Source organism: Macaca nemestrina, chromosome 11 (genome assembly GCF_043159975.1).
Source record: "Macaca nemestrina isolate mMacNem1 chromosome 11, mMacNem.hap1, whole genome shotgun sequence".
NCBI classification, from domain to species: Eukaryota; Metazoa; Chordata; class Mammalia; order Primates; family Cercopithecidae; genus Macaca; species Macaca nemestrina.
This window is the reverse complement of record NC_092135.1, coordinates 88466139-88486853: the sequence shown is the minus strand read 5'-3', so window position 1 is coordinate 88486853 and position 20715 is coordinate 88466139. Positions and strand designations below refer to the sequence as shown.

The 20715-nt window shown below is 38.5% G+C and overlaps 2 protein-coding genes across 7 annotated transcripts in view; one reads left to right on the top strand and one right to left on the bottom strand.

The window, feature by feature from the left end:
- Nucleotides 1–20715, top strand: part of LOC105468212 (nuclear envelope integral membrane protein 2) — an 81768-nt gene that overhangs the window by 24481 nt on the left and 36572 nt on the right. For 2 of the 4 annotated variants that reach the window (XM_011718274.3, XM_071073098.1), the window contains exon 9: nt 547–20211. The exons of the other annotated variants lie outside the window; for them this stretch is intronic. In XM_011718274.3, the coding sequence (XP_011716576.2) occupies nt 547–670 (124 nt within the window). In that variant the 3' untranslated portion in view covers nt 671–20211. Of the gene's footprint in view, nt 1–546; nt 20212–20715 lie in introns of those variants that run through there. 4 annotated transcript variants of the gene reach the window in all.
- LOC105468211 (major facilitator superfamily domain containing 6) overlaps nt 7529–20715 on the bottom strand; it is an 87318-nt gene continuing 74131 nt past the window's right edge. For 2 of the 3 annotated variants that reach the window (XM_011718269.3, XM_011718270.3), the window contains exons 5-7: nt 20112–20210; nt 12491–12771; nt 7529–9816 (exon numbers count right to left, since the gene is read on the bottom strand). In XM_011718269.3, the coding sequence (XP_011716571.2) occupies nt 9613–9816; nt 12491–12771; nt 20112–20210 (584 nt within the window). In that variant the 3' untranslated portion in view covers nt 7529–9612. Of the gene's footprint in view, nt 9817–9974; nt 10000–12490; nt 12772–20111; nt 20211–20715 lie in introns of all 3 variants that reach the window. The other variant, XM_011718272.3, reaches the window with a different exon arrangement.

The following is a 20715-nucleotide window of genomic DNA, read 5'->3' as shown; positions in this document are numbered from 1 at the left end:
CCATGTTGGTCAGGCTGGTCTCTTAACTCCTGACCTTGTGATCCATCTGCCTTGGCCTCCCAGAGTGTTGAGATTACAGACGTGAGCCACCACGCCCAGCTGGAAAATCATTTTTAAAGTTCACTAAGAAAGACGTCTGTCCCAACATTTTTCCTTATTGCTTTCTCTTCCTCATGACTTTATCCAAATAACAGTGCCCTCAAATTAAAGATGGAAGGGGGAAAGCATTTGACACAAAATAATGAATAATAATAAATTCAAACTAATAAAAAATTGAGACAAGAAGGAATCAGAAAACAGGAGTGGGTACATTTGGCTCACGTAATGATTATACATCTGCCCTGCTTCTCTGCCCTTTCCATGAATAGCTGTCTTTAGAGGGATCACATAAGCCATTCCCATTTTACACCCACTGGGTAAATACCACCCTCTATTGATGCAAAGTCAAATTTAATTAAAGGGGATAAATAGCAAGGGAACATGTTATCTTTCAAATAAACCTTCCTGAGATAACATTAACTTTATTTAAAACAAAAAACTTATTAGATTTGCAGACTTTGTTCTTGGAGGAAGCCACTTGTCACCTGAAGAAATCAGTCTGCATGAAGAGCAGTATGGCCTTGGGGGTGCCTTCTTGGAAGAGCAGCTCTTTAACCCAAGTACTGCCTGACATGCGACCTTCAAGTTGACTTCATTCTGGACAAGGAAGTGGGCAAAGGGTAGGGATTCTATTAAAGTTAGGCAGAACTGTTCTAGTGAACAGTGGCAAAAACATTTGCTGTGGAGAAAAGTCATTCTGGAAAGGAAAACTAACCCATTTTGAAGATAACTTAACATTCTTGGTGAGTTCTGCTATTTACTGTACTGTAGGTGGATACCAAGATTCTGTGACAGCCACTACCACCTTCCTTGAATGAAGGCTTTCATTAGGAACAGGGGAATGGCATTGTTCTTCAAGGGGCTAATAAGCGTGAACAGGTGCTTTGTCAACACCAGGGCCCTAAATCCGCTCTTAATCCCCTGAACCTGTGTCAGAAGACTCTGCAATACTCTTCCTATATTTCATCAGTATAAGTCCTAAAAGAGACCTGAGACATGCTGGACCAGTGTTTTCCAAAGTACAGCTCACAGGATACTACCGAGTGTTGGTCAGTAAAGGTATTCTGAGGTCAGCTAAGATTGATATAAAGTTAAACTAATGTACCTCTCAGAGTCATTCATAATGCTCATGTGCACTGTGAATCTCCCAAAGAGGAGAAAGTGTGTGCTGCAGTTTCTTGCTTAATTTGACCACAGAACTCTTTTTCATGAGATTAATATTCCTTGGAACACATGTTTGGAAAGTGCTAATGGCGGTGGAATTGAGCTCTGGAGAGGTTAAACAACTTGTGCAAGACCACACTGAGATTCAGCACTGGTAGAAATCCAGCCCTGGTGTATCCTTTGACTCAGGTAGATAAGATCTTCAGGTGCAAGCTTAGAAGCCATCTTCCAAAGCCATGGGCCTCACAATGTTGGTGGCTTTACTTTTTATTTTTCAATAATGGCCAACTTGCTATTTAACTGTGATAAAGGGAAATGTTTCTTAAGACATTTTAAAGTTTTTTATACATAAGATTTTTATATACATACATCAGGATTAGATACTATGATTACTTTTTTTTTTGTATTTTGAAATTGAAGGCATTTAACTTCTTGTGACATTTTGAATTGACTGATCCATTTAAAAAATTGTTTAACTATATGTGTTTATAACAGTTTCTTACAAAACAATTTTTTTCTTGAGTCATGATATTAAACTCCAGAGTGCAATGAGGGGCTGTGAGCTTTGACCCTGAGGAAAGAAGGCCAAAACATAGATCTGAGAAAATATTTGAACATGGCAAGACAATCTCAGGGTTAAGATGTTGCTTAGTTGATTCTGAGAATCAAAATCAGGCTTTTTTTCCTGTGATGGGATCATAAAAATCTTTATCAGGACAAGGGTTATGGGGGAAGGATAGACAGAATTTTGGCACTGCTGCTTTCCTGAGCCAAATTTAGTAGTTTTTCTAAATCATGAAAAAAGAGCATGACTATCCATCTGGAACTTTCTAGATTGATTTTCAAATGATAGTTCCTCTTTGAAGTATTTACAGGTCTGTTTTTGCCAGACATCTTTTCATACTAGGAACTTTGTTTTTTTGTAATATCCACTAAAGTTAATCTGCCTTTATATGGACTTGGATTTTTAAAGAACCAAAGGATGTATTTCCCATTCAGATTTATGGTAACTATTTTATGAGTAAATAGAAGTTTGAACATTTTTCTTATGGTTTAATCTGTTTTTTAATAATTATATTTATTGGTGATATAAATGTATCAGATGTGTCAGTGCCTGTGCTCACCAAGTTCGTCTCCTAAGAGGCAGTTTGTGTGGTACAACATATGCGTATGAGTAAATAACACATAAACAATCTGCTGGGGCTGCCAGGTATGTCCCAGCCAGGACAGCCACTGGGCCAGGGGGAAGAGGTACTGCCGAGGGAAGGAAGCAGCTCTTCATGGGCAGCTAGCCAGGTGTAACCATCACAATAAGAACAGCCAAAGAGAGAACAACAACAGCAGTCCTCCAGGATATTGTTTTCCATGTTTATTTTTAGAAGAAATCATAGGTTTGTCAGTTTCTGCTTTGTGACTACTGTGAGAAGCTAAACAATTAAAAGCATTACTTGTGATATTTTTAGTGTATTTATGTTGTTTTCATTTGATTTGGGGGTATATTATAGTACTGATCACAATTCTAATCCCCATCAAGCAATGTACAGATAACTCTTGTAAGAAATGTGTCCCTCCTTTCTTTCCTCCCTTCTCTTCTCTTTCTCCCTCACCTCCTCTCTCCTCTCCTCCTCCCTTTTTAAAGTCCTTTGAACAGTTTAAACGACCACTAAATAAAATGGCTCTGCCCTTCACAGGTGGTTGGAAGTTGACTTTGTGCTTCATACACCATAGGTGTATAATTATGGAGCCTAACAGATCCCTTTGTTATGTTATTGCTTATGTTTCATGCCTACAAAAGCTTACTGTTGTTAGCAAGTTGGACTGTTTGACACCAGATGTGTGGGTGAGATATAGTGTAGGTGGCTATGCTTAAACAATTGTATCATTCAAGTGTTACTTTTAAAAAGTTTTAAAACACATTTTACATATCACAAAAAAATGCTTTGTGAATTAGTTGTATGGTTTGCCAGTAATACTTAGGGCTGAATTACAGGGGAATGTCCATCTGACATGAAGGACAATATTTCAATTTATGACTTTTTAAAAAAGATCTGGAAATTTCAGATATTTCGATTTTAAGAGGGTTTGGAATAGATGATGGATGACATAAAAATATCTAAATATGTGGAGGAATTACGATCCTGAAGTGATGCCAACTAAACAAATGCTCTGTTACATTATTCTGTATGTGACTGTTCCCCAGACTTAGAGATGTACAATTTTATAAATTAAATTTTCTTGTCCAACTGAAAGCAAGATAGACAACATAATGGCCGTGGAAGTTTGAAGACACCTGCGGGAAGACAGAGAGGTACTTTCAGGTGACAACAGGAGCAAGCTGCCTTCTGAGAGAGCCTGCTGGGTGGCATGACATTGAAGAGTGAACTATTTGGGTGTAACTGTTAGCCTTATTGACTCAGAACCCTGCTTTTTGTTATTACACCATAAGACTTGTCTCCTGTTAGCCAATTCATATAGTTGGTACAAGTAGTGATTCAGAACCAAAAATATAACTAGCATAAGGATAAAAACACTTGAATTGATATGACCAGCAGATTCTCTCTCAGAAGACAGTTACAAGGGGTCAAATTATAATAAGGAGGCTACTTGGTAAACTGAAACAAAACAAAGGGAGCTTGTTATATAATTCACATGGTTAATGTCATGAGGCCAAAGAGTTTAATGCAGATGCCACCCCCTACCCCAATGGGGCTAGCCTTGTTAATGGGATGAGATACCAGGTCTGTTGACAAAGACCACCCCTTCCTTTATGCAGGTCCTGCCAACTTTTTCCTCTCTGTGACTGCTGTTTTTCTAATCATTATTGACCAACATTCCACCCCCTCTGATAGGCATAGTTTTACTCAGATACGTTAAAATCTTTAGTCTTTCTCTGGCCTAGGAGTTGGATTATCTTTTAAAAGTAACTGTATTTTTTTGTTATGATCCCTGAACGTGAAACCTTAATAAGTCACCAGAGATTTGAAATGAATACTATATTTATCTACGATAAATCTTGGAAGATGCAGTTAGTGGGCAGCTTCTCTTTATTATTTAAATAATTTGAGGGATAAGTTTTTTTTTTAGATTTGGTCCTTTTTCCAAAAAAGACCGATTGAAAAGAAAAGGAGAAGAATACCAACATTGATTAGAGATCCATCAGGCACTACATGAGGTGCCTTCGATACCTCTTAATTTGCACCTCATGGTCACTCTGTGACATGTTTTGGTATTTTCATTTTACAGATGAGGAAAGACCCAGAGAAGATAGGAGAAAGTTGCTGAAGGACACATATAGCTAAAGTGGTAGAATCAGAATTCGAGCCCCCATATGTCTGCTTCCAGGGCTCATATTCTACTTCCTTTATTACCATGTTTTTAAGAAAGTTAAGGAAATGACCCCATGGATAATGCATTCAAGAGGTGACTACATCTGCTGATGTTATACACATACCAGTCATTTGTGCCCCGCAGCAATGGACACTGTAGTCTGTGGCTCTTGTCAGTGCTTCTCAGATTATCTGGGGTGATGGACCAGTTTCCCTCTAGTTCATCACAAGTAATACTTTTGTAAGATACACTAAATTATTAGAAAAATGAAATAATCTTTAAAAGAAAAGACATACAGAATATAAGCATGATGATCATGTCATGACAATGTCAACTTGCCATACATATTTTGAAACGTCTAATTTCTATGTTGTCACATACCAGCAGTAGTTTGACAGCACCAGTTCTTGAGCACACTTTGAGTAGCACTGGTCTACATGTTATTTTTCTAAGATGCCACTGATCTTTTCAAGAAACAAAAAAAATCCTGACCTTTTTCAAATATAAGTGTACAATTTAGAAGAATGGCATTCTGCGCTGACAATTGGAGACAGTATGGTATATAATTTGTTAAATGATTATAAAATTGTTTACTTTTGTTGACACCTCTAAGAAGAAAAAGAAAAATTAAAATTATGGAATTTATAACCTCTCTCAGCAGACTTTTGCACTTTATGGAATTGTCATCATCATCATTTTTTTCCATCTTCCTCCACTTATGTTTTGTCTAATTTTATCTCTTAACTAACTCATATCCCCAACCACTTAATGTTTACAATGCATGTTGGAATTGAATGCCTTACTGTACAGCTTACTAGACATAGGTAAATATGTATAGTATGGCACTGTACATTGGGAGAATGGAATATGATTACAGATTTAAATGGCAATAAAAGAATAGAACTAGACCCTGGTTGGGGAAATGAGACAGCACTCCTCCTGCCCCGAGTGCTTTGCTACACAACAATGGCAGTATTTATGGAGCACACACTGTGTCTCAGATAACTCATTTTAAACATCAACCTGTAACATACCTACTGTAATCACTTCCGTTCTACAGAGGTGGGTCCTGAGGCCCAGCGATGTTATATGTGTGTGTAAGTTCTCACTGGCAGAGCTGGGACTCAAATGCAAACAGTGTGACTCCAGAGTGCACACTCCTAACCCCAACGTTGTAAGGTCCTTGGGTTGCCATCTGAAAACTGGGACTTTCCTGGAGCCACAGTGGGGGACAAGTGGTCCTATATTAGCTGCCTGAAACAGATGGCAGCTGGTTGAGAGTTAGGTACCCAGCTGGACTGGCACTTAGCTGGACTGGCTCACTTTCCCCCCATGCTAGACATCAGCAAGTTTCCAGTTACTGCCTTATAAAAAGCCACAGTTTGTCCTGGCATACTGTAAACTACTTTCTGAGATCTGACAAACCACTCCCCCTTTCACCTAGGCACCAGCCTCTCTCCCAGCTGCTCCATGGCTTGGAATCCTTAAGCCAGATATTCTCAAGGCTTTGCTAAACAAGCCCAGGAGTGGTTTGGGGCTTCAAAAGTAGCCTTTGTCTTGTCTCCATGCTCCAAAGGGCTGAAGAACTTCCAAATGGAAAATCACCTCTTTCTTCCGTACAGTCACTGTCAAAGCATACCCTCATTTTCACAGAATTAACATAATCTTAAGCTCTAACCTCTCACACTGAAGCTGAGGAAATAGGCCCAGAGATCTCCCAAAGGTGATCTCTTCCTTTATACCCATGCTGTCCAATATGGTAGTCTTGAGCCACGTGTGGCTATTTAAAATTAGAAACCTAATTCCCCAGAAAATTAGCCACGTCAGTTGTTTAATAACCACGTATGGCTTATGGTTACCATACTGGACAGTGTAAATCGAGAACTTCCCATCTTCCCAGTAAGTCCTACTGGACAGTGCTATTCTACGATGCCATCACCTTGGTTACAGAGCTGTGGGTGTGTCTGCGTTCCCTTCCTGATTCCCATGGCCCTGGCCAGAGTCCCTACCAACCTCTGGGCTTCCTGTGCAGAGTTATCAGTCCAGCCAACTCACTGGCAGAGTGTAAAGGGTCTGGTGTACCTACATTTCACAAAGCATCAGGAATTTGAAGGATTTCTAGAAATCTAGGAATATCTAGAAATCCTAAATGGAAATACAACCACACATATACACATATCAGGCATGTATGGTAATGGTTCAGGCTGGGCTGCTTTATGGCTTCCTCTGCCACAACAGATGCAGGGAATGGCCTCCCTGCCTCCTGGGGTGGGGCAAGGTGCTTAGCGGACTAGGGCTTTGACATTAGGAAGATTTGAGTTTGAATCTTGGCTTTGTGACCTTGATCTCATAACTTAAACTGTTAGCTTCAGAATTCTCTTGTTTAAAATGGGGATAGTGATAGGAACACCTCCAGTTTTTGTTAAGGGCAAAATGATAATCTCAGCACACTACAAGCACCCAATATCCACGGATGTGGTTCCCTTTTCCTAGATTCCCTGCTTAACTCCAAATTAGTGGAGAGCAATATTGCCTAAGTAATGGTCTCAGTACCTCAGCAGTACTGGAAGGAATTGCCAATTAGAGGGAAGCTATTAGCCAACTATCCACTTCATGTGACCCATGGCAAGATTAATAAGCCAGTAAAGCAGCGTTGCTCTTCCTGTGAATTCCTTAACGCTTTTCATGAGGTTTACTGCCTGCTGGACAATGTATGTATTATAATCTATTCCTAAGACTTGAGGACTAGTTTAATAATTAGCAATTAACCGCTTTGGATCCACACAAGCTCAGAACTTGGGTAATTTACTGTTTCTACAACCATAGGAGAAAGAGTAGGAAGTAAGTCATTAAGGCAGTGATTACCAGCCTGGGCTCTGTGACACCGCTGTGTGTGCTGAGGGATCTCAAGAGGGGTTACAAAATCTCAAATCAAAATTTAATTTGAATTCACTTTAATATTTTTTAAGGTAGCATATGGCACTTTGGGGACAGGAAGAAAAAGTCACAAAGTCCACAAACCCATGAAGGTGTCAGCTCACAAGGCTGGGAATGACTGCATTATAGATTCTGCTGTCACAGTAAATGTTCCATAACAAAGGCATGTTGAATTTGGTCTCATTGATTACAGAGTAAAGGACTTCTGTTTGGTCACATCTTTATCATTTAAGAAACATTTAAAAATGGTATTTATTTATATTTCAACATGTCAACTGTGCATTTCCAAAACAGCAGGCTTTTCAAAGGAATAAATCAGAACTGTAAACACAAGATACAGTATAAGTTTTTGACTTCCTACAGTCAGTTTCACAAATCCACATACTGTACATTCATAGGTGAGGTTCAGCCTGTCACCCATTTCTTTATTTCTATAATTACACAAGCATAATAAATACATCTGATTTTAAAGGTCACTTAAAATGAGTCATAATTTACAGTACAGTACGTTTCAGTTCAAGTGCAAAAAATAACTATTTGCTGAATTCTATTTCAGTTATTTTATTTTTAAGCTGTGTGGTGAAGCTAGACATCCAAGTGTAGAATTTCTTATCCCAAATGCAGTACTGGGCAGAACTATGGTGTCATGGAGAAGCCCTCACTTTACAATTGATCCTGTCTAATCAGGGTAAGGTGAGTTGCTCATTTCTAACTGTTCTTTTCTTTCCTCTCTCGCCTGTGGCTCATCCACAGCTATTATAAATTATATAATCCACCTTTAGTCAGCTAAAGCAGTGTTCCCTTTTCCACACTCCCCCCAGATTTCCTGTTAACCTCTGCTTTGATTTTGAGCGGCAAGCTTTACATGTGATCCAAGCAGCCATTGTTCTGGCTGCAGCTGTAACGTCTGCAGTTGCATACGTTACATTGTCCAGTGTCTGACTGTGTCTTCATGAGAAGGAATATACTGAGATCTTCTTTCTTTAGTCATTGGAAAGTACAGTTGCTACTTATTGCCATCCTTCCCATTCATGGTTTCCTATTTACCACCTTTTCCTCACCAAAAACAAAACAAAACTGACCCAATATGTAATTTCTAAAAATTGTATCCCTTCCCCAGGCACTTAAATCTTATACTGTGATTTGTAAATAGTACTGCTTATTTAATGGAACTCTTAGGAATTCAGTGATTTGTGTGTGTGTTTCATTCCCTCAGCTAATTAGAGCCTGAATCACTATAAGATAGTAAATAGCAAGACAGGCTATTTACATTATCAATATATGTAGTAAACTCTTGTCTATCAAGCCACAGGATACTGAGTTGGTTGGTTGATTTGAAATAATCCCCCGTTTGTTTTTTTTTCTCAAAGCCCATTTAAAACAAAAGGCATTTTTAAGCTCAGCTTAGCTTGCAGTAGTCAATAATAGCTTCTGTTGCTCAAAGAATTATTTCCATTATATACCATACACATATAAAAATATATTTGCTAAAGATATGTAAAGTTTCTGATGAAACTTTTAACTTCATTTTTTAACTTTAACTTTATTTTTAACAAAAGCACATGTGCTACTAACTTTTATCTGGTTACTTTTTAAATATATCTTGTAATTTTTTAAATGGTTCTCTTCAAGAAAAAAGAAAGTATAGATGAATTCTATCTCTTCCCAGTTTGTATTAAGAACCAAATAATAAGAATAAATAATCAGAAGAGGGAAATTATATCCACATTCACCTCAAAACACTTTCACTCCCTCCACTTACTTAGTGTAACTGCTGGTTTCAACTCTTACTGCACTGGCAGAGAAATTCTATCATCCTTAACCTAACCAAGCAAAGAACTGAAAGTCCTCATTGAACTCCATTTCCCTTTTGTAATTCCAAGGGGATTACGAAAGTTTACCTTTTCCTGCCAATATGTACTGTAGCTCCTGTGTGTGTGTTTCCATGTTAATGAGTTTAGATATTTAGAAGCATATGCAGTGCTGTGCTCCTCCAGGGAAGGCGTATCCTGGCCGGGGGGCCTCGCCCTGTGTCCTGGCTGAGGAGCCTGATTCCATGCAGGGTGTGAGATGAGCAGGATGCCGTCAGTGTCCTCCTGCGGCCAGCTGAGCCTGCTGCTCTTCACTCTGCTCTGTGCACGGGTCCACACTGGGGTGAGCAGGGCTGGTCTGTGTCTGAGATGCTGCTGCGTCAGGGGATGGCAGGTTTCTACAGGGGTCAGAGTGAGTCTCACATGGGACAGGCTGGGCTCTACCAGCAGGAGAATTTTTCCTGTTCTCATTGGTCCCCTGGAGGTAGAAAACAGGAGATGCCCCATGATCAGTGACAGCAAATCAATCGAACTTTTTATATATGCTTTTAAGTAAGATAGGAAACATGGGGAGATCATCCGGAAGTGCCCATTTCAGGGACCAAGTAATAGAGGAATAAGGATAGAATGTCTTACCTTTCATCTCCTTTCCTATGTGCAACTGCCAGAGCCGCATGAAAAACACAAACACTATAAGCAGACGTGTCTTGTGGAAAAAGGAACATTACTACCAAAATGTCTGTTAGTACTTGGTAAACAGTTTACATCAGCAAATATTTGCTGAGCCCCCCGGCCATGTGGCAAGTCGCTGGGCAAGCACTATGGAATAACTGAAACTCAGGCCGCTTGCTAAGACCACAGAATCCAAGAGCCAGAACACACTTTGTCTAACAGGAAGTACGTAAGGGGTTCTCATCCTCATCCTTGGAGGCAGAGCTGGGAGAGAATGTCCTGTAATTAAGAGTCCTGATGTATATTTGGTATTTCAAAATGTGCACCAAAAGTTAGATACTAAGACAGAACATCCACATAAAAAAGTGAATGTAAACAAGCACTTGTGTAACCAATTGTAAATAACCATGAGTATAACATCACTAGCAGCAATTTCCATAAATGCCATATTGATTGTACAAATAAGAAAAAAATTTAGGCCGGGCGCGGCGGCTCAAGCCTGTAATCCCAGCACTTTGGGAGGCCGAGACGGGCAGGATCACGAGGTCAGGAGATCGAGACCATCCTGGCTAACATGGTGAAACCCCGTCTCTACTAAAAAATACAAAAAACTAGCCGGGCGAAGTAGCGGGTTCCTGTAGTCCCAGCTACTCGGGAGGCTGAGGCAGGAGAATGGCGTGAACCCGAGAGGAGGAGCTTGCAGTGAGCTGAGATCCGGCCACTGCACTCCAGCCTGGGTGACAGAGCAAGACTCCGTCTCCAAAAAAAAAAAAAAAAAAAAAAAAAGAAAAAATTTAAATAGATTCTCCCCCAAATTAGTACCTATCACTTTTTAGCTAAACACCCAACAGAAATGTTCCTTTCTGTGGTTCTACAATGTAAGAAAAAGAAACTTAGTATAATGACTTCTAGGAATAACTACAGCATACCTGCCAGTTTTTATTAATCCTAACATACCAGAAAATTTTTATTTATTTATTTATTTATTATTTTGAGAAGGAGTCTCGCTCTGTCGCCTAGGCTGAAGTGCAGTGGCGTGATCTTGGCTCACTGGAACCTCCGCCTCCCGGGTTCAAGCAATTCTCTGCCTCAGCCTTCCGGAGTAGTTGCGATTACAGGCACCCGCCACCATGCCCAGCTAATTCTTGTATTTTTAGTAGAGACAGGGTTTCACCATCTTGGCCAGGCTTGTCTCGATCTCCTGACCTTGTGATCCACCCACCTTGGCCTCCCAAAGTGCTGGGATTACAGGCGTGAGCCACCACGCCCAGCTCAGAAAAAAAATTGATTAATCCTAACATACCAGAAAAAAAAGCCACATTAAAAATTTAATGTGGCTTCTGTGAAAATGAGGATGAGTACACAAAGTAATGAAAATATTGCTACTCAAGCAGCAGATATTAAAATCATCCTTTCTCCTGTTTCATCTTCTTGCTTTAAGGTATTAAAATCCTGTATATGCTTCTCCCACCACAAATATCTGGTTCTTGACTGAGCAGAAGAATGATATGAGTTTATTATCTTGATAAATTAACAAATAGGATCATGCGTGGACTGGCAATGCATATGGCTATCAGTAAAGAACCAGATTTGGTTAAAATTTCACAAAGATTTTATGTTAGCTTACAAAGTTAAGATTAATTAGTTCAACAAATTTTCTGAAAGGGTAATTACTCAAATTACCCTTATTTTAAAATCTCTCCCCTTTATTTTTTTATGTGTCCTCTGAAGCTACTCCAGACAGAGTTGACATGACTTATCAAGTAAAAAGGAGTGATTATTATAAAATGGAGGAACTGGGTCTATTTCTTTGGCTAAATGATTTATAGAAGTTACACTCATTTTCCAAAGTCGGGATACACCTGTACAGTTATCCACACTTCTACCAACATGATTTAACTACTCAGGAAAGATCACTCCCCTGGGGACAAGAAAAATCACACTTTTAGACTTATTTTTCAGGTGAGGCCACCTGCACAACCATAATTCCACTGAGTTAGGTGTCCTATCATACCCATACAGTGGCTCAATTAATTCAATAAATATTTATTGTGGTCCTATAATAGTAATATATAATGCCCCCCACTAGAATTTTGGAATTACAGAGATTAATAAATACGGTTCCTGAAGGCATGAACCATGTATTCCCCTTTCAACTGGCAACAGTCAATACTGAAATGTAAAACAAATATACAATGAAAGAATGGATTTATTTATTTTATTTCTTTCAAGAAGTGAAAGAATCATATCCTCTGAAGTTTTCCTGAACTCCATAAGGCAGAATATTCTCTCTATGGGACCTTGTATACACCCTCTTTAACTCAGTGTTCACAGAGTACTGAAATTGTTTGCATGTTTATTTCCCCCACCAGACTTTCAATAAATCTTGTTGAATGAAAAGTGAGTAATTAAAACAACCGAGCCCAGTTAAGGTATCTCGAGTGACAGGTAATACTGCTAGCCCAGCAAAGGAACTGTACCTGTAAAGGCTGTATCTCAGAAGCACGGTTGTCTCTTGTGAGTTGCATCATCTCTTTAATTTGGTAGAGTGCATAGACAAAGGTCACCCAGGGAGAAGAGCTGACTCCCCAGGCTGGTTTATTCACATCTTCCTGTTCTTCCTGGTGCTTAGTTTTCTTGGGTGGAAGTCTGGGCTCAATGCGTGGCATGACATCTTCTGTCTGTTGCTGTACCAAGTCGATGGTTGCTATAGGAACAGGACTGGAGGGAACAGGAATTCTTTCTGCCAACATTGTCTTGTCTGGAGAGAAAATAATGTTTAAACTATTTTTCAGCATTTTGTACATGTTTGAACAAAGGTAAAAATAAATAAACCAAGAATCCCATATGCCCATTCCAGAGTGCTTGGTAATATTAATAAATTGCTGGTTACCAATGACTTCATTACTTGGTGCAAGTACTGAATCAATGAACGTGATGTTTATCTTTGGGTCTCTTTATAGGGCTTAATAGACATTAACATATATACTTAAGAAATCTATTTTTCATTTAACTTAGAACATCAGTGGGGCATAGGTTATAATGAGTGTTGCCTTAGGCCCATTTACAGGATTATGATTAAAAGACAGGCATCAAAACAGGAAAAGCCACATGATAGTTATTTTTTTAAAAAAATTTTATTCCCATAGGTTTTTTGGGGAACAGGTAGTAGTTGGTTACATAAGTTCTCTAATGGTGATTTGTGAGAGTTTGGTGCAGCCATCACCCGAGCAGTATACAATGAACCCAATTAGTAGTCTTGTATCCCTCACCCCCTTCCCACCCTTTCCCCTGTGTCCCCAAAGTCCATCATATCATTCTCATGCCTTTGCATCCTCACAGCTTAGGTCCCACTTATAAGTGAGAATATACGATGTTTGGTTTTCTATTCCTGAGTTACTTGACTTATAATATGGTCTCCAATCCCATCCAGGTTGCTGTGAATGCCATTAGTTCATTCCTTTTTATGGCTGAGTAGTATTCCATTGTGTATGTATGTATGTGTGTGCGTGTGTGTGTGTGTATATATATATGTTTGTGTATATATATGTATGTATGTGTGTGTGTATACACACACACACACTACAGTTTCTTTACCCATTCATTGATTGCTAGGCATTTGGGTTGGTTCTGCATTTTTGCAATTGTGAATTGTGCTGCTATAAACATGCATGTGCAAGTATCTTTTTCATATAATGACTTCTTTTCCTCTGGGTAAATACCCAGTAGTGGGATTGCTGGATTAAATGGTAGTTCTACTTTTAGTTCTTAAGGAATCTCCATACTGTTTTCCATAGTGTTTGTACAGTTTACATTCCTGCCAGCAGTGTAGAAGTGTTTCCTTTTCACCACATCCACACCAACATCGATTATTTTTTGATCATTTGATAATGGCCATTCTTGTGGGAGTAAGGTGGTATCACATTGTGGTTTTGATTTGCATTTCCCTAATCTCTACTGATGTTGACCATTTTTTCTTGTTTGTTGGCCATTTGTGTATCTTCGCTTGAGAAATGTTTATGCATGCCCTTAGTCCACTTTTTGATTTTTTTTTTCTTGCTAATTTGTTTGAGCTCCTTGTAGATTCTGGATATTAGTCCTTTGTTGGATGCATAGACTGAAGATTTGCTCCCACTCTGTGGGTTGTCTATTTACTCTGCTGACTGTTCCTTTTGCTGTGCAAAAGCTCTTTAGTTTAATTAAGTCCTATCTATTTGTTTTTGTTGCATTTGCTTTTGGGTTCTTGGTCATGAAATCTCTGCCTAAGCCAATGTCTAGAAGGGTTTTTCTGATGTTATCTTCTAGAATTTTTAGTTTCAGGTCTTACATTTAAGTCCTTGATCCATCTTGAGTTGATTTTTTTATAAGGTGCGAGATGAGAATCCAGTTTCATTCTCCTACATGTTGCTTGCCAATTATCCCAGCACCATTTGTTGAATAGTGTGTCCTTTCCCCACTTTATGTTTTTGTTTGCTTTGTCAAATATCAATTGGCTGTAAGTATTTGGCTTTATTTCTGGGTTCTCTATTCTGTTTCATTGGTCCATGGGCCTATTTTTATACCAGTACCATGCTGTTTTGGTGACTATGGCCTTATAGTATAGTTTGAAATCAGGTAGCGTGATGTCTCCCAATTTGTTCTTTTTGCTTAGTCTCACTTTGGCTATGCAGGCTATTTTTTGGCTCCATATGAATTTTAGGATTTTTTTTTTCTAGTTCTGGGAAGAATGATGGTATTTTGATGGGAATTACATTGAATTTGTAGATTGCTTTTGGCAGTATGGTTATTTTCACAATATTGATTCTACCCATCCATAAACATGGGATGTATTTCCATTTGTTTATGTCATGTATGATTTCTTTCAGCAGTGTTTTGTAGTTTTCCTTGTAGAGGTCTTTCACCTCCTTGGTTAGGTATATTCCTAAATATTTTTTGCAGCTATTATAAAAGGAGTTGGGTTCTTGATTTGATTCTTATCTTGGTCACTGTTGGTATATAGCAGAGCTACTGATTTGTGTACATTAATTTTGTATCCTGAAATATTGCTGAATTCATTTATCAGTTCTAAGGCCTTTTAGGAGGACTTCAGGGTTTTCTAGGTATACAGTCTTATCATCAGCAAACAGCGACAGTTTGACTCCTCTTTACTGATTTGGATGCCCTTTATTTCCTTCTCTTGTCTGATTGCTCTGGCTAGGACTATGTACTATGTTGAATAGAAGTGGTGGGAGTGGGCATCCTTGTCTTGTTCCAATTTTCAGAAGGAATGCTTCCAACTTTTCCCTGTTCAGTATTATGTTGGCTGTGGGTTTATCACAAATGGCTTTTATTTCATTGTGGTATGTTTCTTGTATGTTGATTTTGCTGAGGGTTTTAATCATAAAGGAATGCTGGATTTCATCAAATGCTTTTTCTGCATCTACTGAGATGATCATGTGATTTTTGTTTTTAATTCTGTTTATGTGGTGAAAGACATTTATTGACTTGCATATGTTAAGCCATTCCTGCATCCCTGGTATGAAACCCACTTGATCATGGTGGATTATCTTTTTGACATGCTGTTGGATTTGATTAACTAGTATTTTGTTAAGGATTTTTGCATCGATGTTCATCAGGGATATTGGTCTGTAGTTTTCTTTTTTTGTTATGTCCTTTCCTGGTTTCGGTATTAGGGTGATACTGGCTTCATGGAAGGTTTTAGGGAGGATTCCCTCTTTCTCTATCTTGTGGAATAGTGTCAATAGAATTGGTACCAGTTCTTCTTTGAATGCCTGATAGAATTCAGCTGTGAATCCATCTGGTCCTGGACTTTTTGTTGGCAATTTTTTTATTACTGTTTTAGTTCTCACTACTTAGTTGTCTGTTCAGGGTTTCTAATTCTTCCTGATTTAAGCTAGGAGGGTTGTATCTTTCAAGGAACTTATCTCCTCTGTGTTTTCCAGTTTATGCATGTAAAGGTGTTAATAGTAGCCTTGAAGGATCTTTTGTATTTCTGTGGTATCAGTTGTAATATTTCCTGTTTTGTTTCTAATTGAGCTTATTTGGATTTTCTCTTTTCTTTTCTTCGTTAATCTTAATGATATATCAATTCTATCTTTTCAACCAGCTTTTTCTTTCATTTATTTTTTGTATTTTTTTCTTGCAATTTCGTTTAGTTCTTGTCTCATCTTGGTTATTTCCTTTCTTCTGCTGGGTTTGGTTTGTTCTTGTTTCTCTAGTTCCTTGAAGTGTGACCTTAGATTATCTACTTGTGTTCTTTCATACTTTTTGATGTAGGCATTTAAGGCTATGACCTTTCCCCTTATCATTGTCTTTGCTGTATCCCAGAGGTTTTGATAGGTTGTGTCACTATTATTGTTCAGTTCAAAAAATTTTATTTTTTATTTTTATGTTATTTTATTTAATTTTATTTTTCAGATGGAGTCTTGCTCTGTTGCCCAGGCTGGAGTGCAGTGGTGTGATCTCGGCTCACTGCAAGCTCTGCCTCCCAGGTTCATGCCATTCTCCTGCCTCAGCCTCCCGAGTAGCTGGGATTACAGGCACCCGCCACCACGCCTGACTAATTTTTTGTATTTTTAGTAGACAGTTTCACTGTGTTAGCCAGGATGATCTCAATCTCCTGACCTCGTGATCCACCTGACTCGGCCTCCCAAAGTACTGGGATTATAGGCGTGAGCCACTGCGCCCAGCCAGTTCAAAGAATTTTAAATTTCCATCTTGATTTTGTTGTTGACCCAATGATCATTCAGGAGGTTATTTAATTTCCATGTATTTGCATGGCTTTGAAGGTTCCTTTTGGAGTTGGTTTCTAGTTTTATTCCACTGTGGTCTGAGATAATACTTTATATAATTTCAATTTTCTTAAATTTATTGAGACTTGTTTTGTGGCCTATCATACATCTTGGAGAAAGTTCCATGCACTGATGAATAGAATGTATATTCTGCAGTTGTTGGTTAGAATGTTCTGTAAATATCTGTTAAGTTCATTTGTTCTAGGATATAGTTTAAATCCATTGTTTCTTTGTTGACTTTGTCTTGATGACCTGTCTAGTGCTGTCAGTGGAGTACTGACATCTCCCACTATTATTGTGTTGCTGTATATCTCATTACTTAGATCTAGTAGTAATTGTTTTATAAATTTGGGAGCTCCAGTGTTAGGTGTATATATAGTGAGGATTGTGAAATTTTCCTGTTGGGCAAAGCCTTTTATCATTATATAATGTCACCCTTTGTCTTTTTTAACTGCTGTTGCTTTAATGTTTGCTTTGTCTGATATAAGAATCGCTACTCCTGCTTGCTTTTGGTGTCCATTTGCATGGAATGTCTTTTTCCACCCCTTTACCTTAAATTTATGAGTCCTTATGTGTTAGGCAAGTCTCTTGAAGGCAGCAGATACTTGGTTGGTGAATTCTTATCCATTCTGCAATTCTGTATCTTTTAAGTGGAGCATTTAAGCCATTTACATTCAACGTTAGTATTGAAATGTGAGGTACTGTTCCAATCGTTGTGTTATTAGTTGACTGTATGCCTTTTTTTTTTTTTAATTGTATTTTGTTTTATAGGTCCTGTGAGATTTATGCTTTAAAGAGGTTCTGTTTGGATGTGTTTCCAGGATTTGTTTCAAGATTTAGAGCTCCTTTTAGCTCTTGTAGTGCTGGCTTGGTGGTGGCAAATGCTTGTAGTTCTGGTTTGGTAGTTCTTAGAGTGCTGGCTTGATAGTGGCAAATTATCTCAGCATTTGTTCGTCTGAAAAAGACTGTATCTTTCCTTTATTTATGAAGCTTAGTTTCACTGGATACAAAATTTTTGACTGGTAATTGTTTTGTTTAAAGAGGCTGAACATAGGGCCCCAATCCCTTCTAGCTTATAGGGTTTCTGCTGAGAAATCTGCTGTTAATCCGATAGGTTTTCCTTTATAGGTTATTTGTGCTTTTGCCTCACAGCTCTTAAGATTCTTTCCTTCCTCTTGACTTTAGATAAACTAATGACAATGTGCCTAGGTGATGATCTCTTTGTGCTGAATTTCCAAGGTGTTCTTTGGGATTCTTGTATTTGGATGTCTAGGTTTCTAGCAAGTTTTCCTTGATTATTCCCCCAAATGGGTTTTCCAAACTTTCAGATTTCTCTTCCTCTTCAGTAACTCCAATTATTCTTAGGTTTATTTAAAAATTTTTTCTTTATCTTTGTTGGATTGAGTGAATTCAAAAACCTTGTCTTTGAGCTCTGAAGTTCTTTATTCTGCTTCTTCAATTCTATTGCTGAGACTTTCCAGAACATTTTGCATTTCTCTAAGTCTGTCCTTTATTTCTTGAAGTTGTAATTGTTTTTTATTTATGCTATCTCACTGAAGATTTCTCCCCTCATTTCTTGTATCATTTTTCTCAATTTCCTTAAATTGGACTTCACCTTTCTCTGATGCCTCCTTGATTAGCTTAATAATGGATCTTCTGAATTCTTTTTCAGGGAAATCAGGGATTTCTTCTTGGTTTGGATCTATTGCTGGTGAGCTAGTGTGATTTTGGTGAGATTAAGAACCTTGTTTTGTCATTATTACCAGAATTGTTTTTCTGGTTCCTTCCCGTAGGCTATGGCAGAGGGAAGAGCTGGCACTGAAGGCTGCTGTTCAGATTCTTTTTTCCCACAGGGTGTTCCTTTGATGTAGTACTCTCCCCATTTTCTGAGGGATGTAGCTTCCTGACAGTCAGGCTGTAGTGACTGTCATTTCTCTTCTGGATCTAGCCACCCAACAGGGCTACCAGGCTCCGGGCTGGTACTGGGGCTGTCTGCATAGAGTCCTGTGATGTGAACCATCTTCATTCAGGTCCCTCAACTGGATACCAACCCAATATTTGGCCTGTCTCCCAGGTCCTGCAGGAACAATCTGCTTCCTCCAGAGGGTCTGTGTATTCTCTCAGCTTTCCTGGTATATTCCTGCAGTAGTTCTGGAGCAAAAGCATGATGCAAGTCCCCACATGTTACTCTGTCCATCTGAGTGGGAGCTGCAACCTAGTCCTGCCTCCTATCCGCCATTTTCCTGATAACACTCTCTCCAGAACAGAATTGTTTTAAAAACTAACCCAGTACCATATTCTCACTAATCAAAGATGAGTTAAAATTTGATTGCTTATTTTTATGTTTCTTACATTGAATGTTTAATGATTTTAATTTTTTTGTGATTAATAGTGAAGATATTCAAGTCCATAAATTTTTCTCAAAATACAACTTTAACTACATCTTATAACTTTGGGAGAGCCATGATAGCTATTTTTATTGGTCTTTTACAAGAGGCATGGACTGAGGCTGTGTAACAGAGAGAATCCACTTAGGATTATAAAAGAACAAAAGAAAGAAAAAAAAGTATTGGTCTTTCTAAGTAACTCATTGAGATTAAAATCTGTCTCTGAAGCTTCTGTAACAAGCAAGTTTTTCTCTTCACAGAAGCATTTCAGGGCCTGAGGCTAATGCTCCCAAAGGATAGGACACCCAAAGAAGATGAGCCCTGTTCTGGGGCGAAAAAGCTAAGCAAGAATATTTTCATCCTCCTGGTTGACCTTTTTCATAAAAAGTTCAGTCAGCTCATTCTCATCTACACATTAATATTTGATATAACCTCCTTTTTGTAGAACAATCTTAATAAAGGCCATCCCTGGTTCAGAGAAACATTCAGATTTCAGGTCTTGACTTTTTTTTTTTTTTTTTTTTTAAAAACAAATGAAGGTAAGGCATAGAGAATATTACCATTCACTCCCTATCCCTAGTAGCAAAATGACCGTATAGCCTTATATGTATTTGACTTACATTTGAAATACCTTTAGAATACCAGAGAAACTGAAAACTAATACTTCCCTAGGACCTTGCACTATAAAAGAAAACAAACAAAAAACAAGAAAACCCCAAGCTACTTAAAACAATACTTTTTCTATGTAGTAGGTGGATCTCTTTAACAAAGGTCCACATGAATTCATCGATACGCCACTCAGAAAATCGAGCCAAGTAGGCCTGTTGTACATTCTGTACCACTTCTAGGCTTCTCTGGGGGCATGTGTTGATTTCCCATGGCCTGAACTGTTAGGAATATTAAGAAAGAATGGAAATAATTACCTTCTTCCTCATCTGGCACTGCCAGCCACTGGATCAGGGCAAAGAGCAGTAGGATCACCAAGCAGGCCATGCCGATTCCTCGGAAGGTTGCAGCAGCCCCTATAAAAACAAACAGCACTCTCTATAGAGTAATTCCAAGAAATGCAGATAGCGCTCATCTAAAACTGTCAATTTTCTAAAGACCAAAGCAAAGGAAGCACAGCTTGGGACAAACCAGAGAAAAGGGTTTGGCTATTAGCTCCACATAATGGAAAAACACAGGGCTGGGTACATGTCAAGAGACCCAGGGCTGATACTGGATCTGCCACCGATCGATTATAAAACTGCATTTATATAGGATTATTTCTCAGTGCCTTTCACCATGACTCATACAATTCAATGGTGCTCTCCTCTTCATATGAAAAGACCATTTACCCAATTATTAACTAACAGCGCTATTAATCTGTAGTTGGAACAGCAGTGCTCAAATAATGCTATAAATGCACACATTTCCTGGGGCCCACCTTATATATTAATAGATGACTGAGCAGTTAAGATTCCTGGAGCAGAATAATCTCATTCCTATTTCAGCTCCTATGTTTCTAATAAGAAAGATATGACAAGA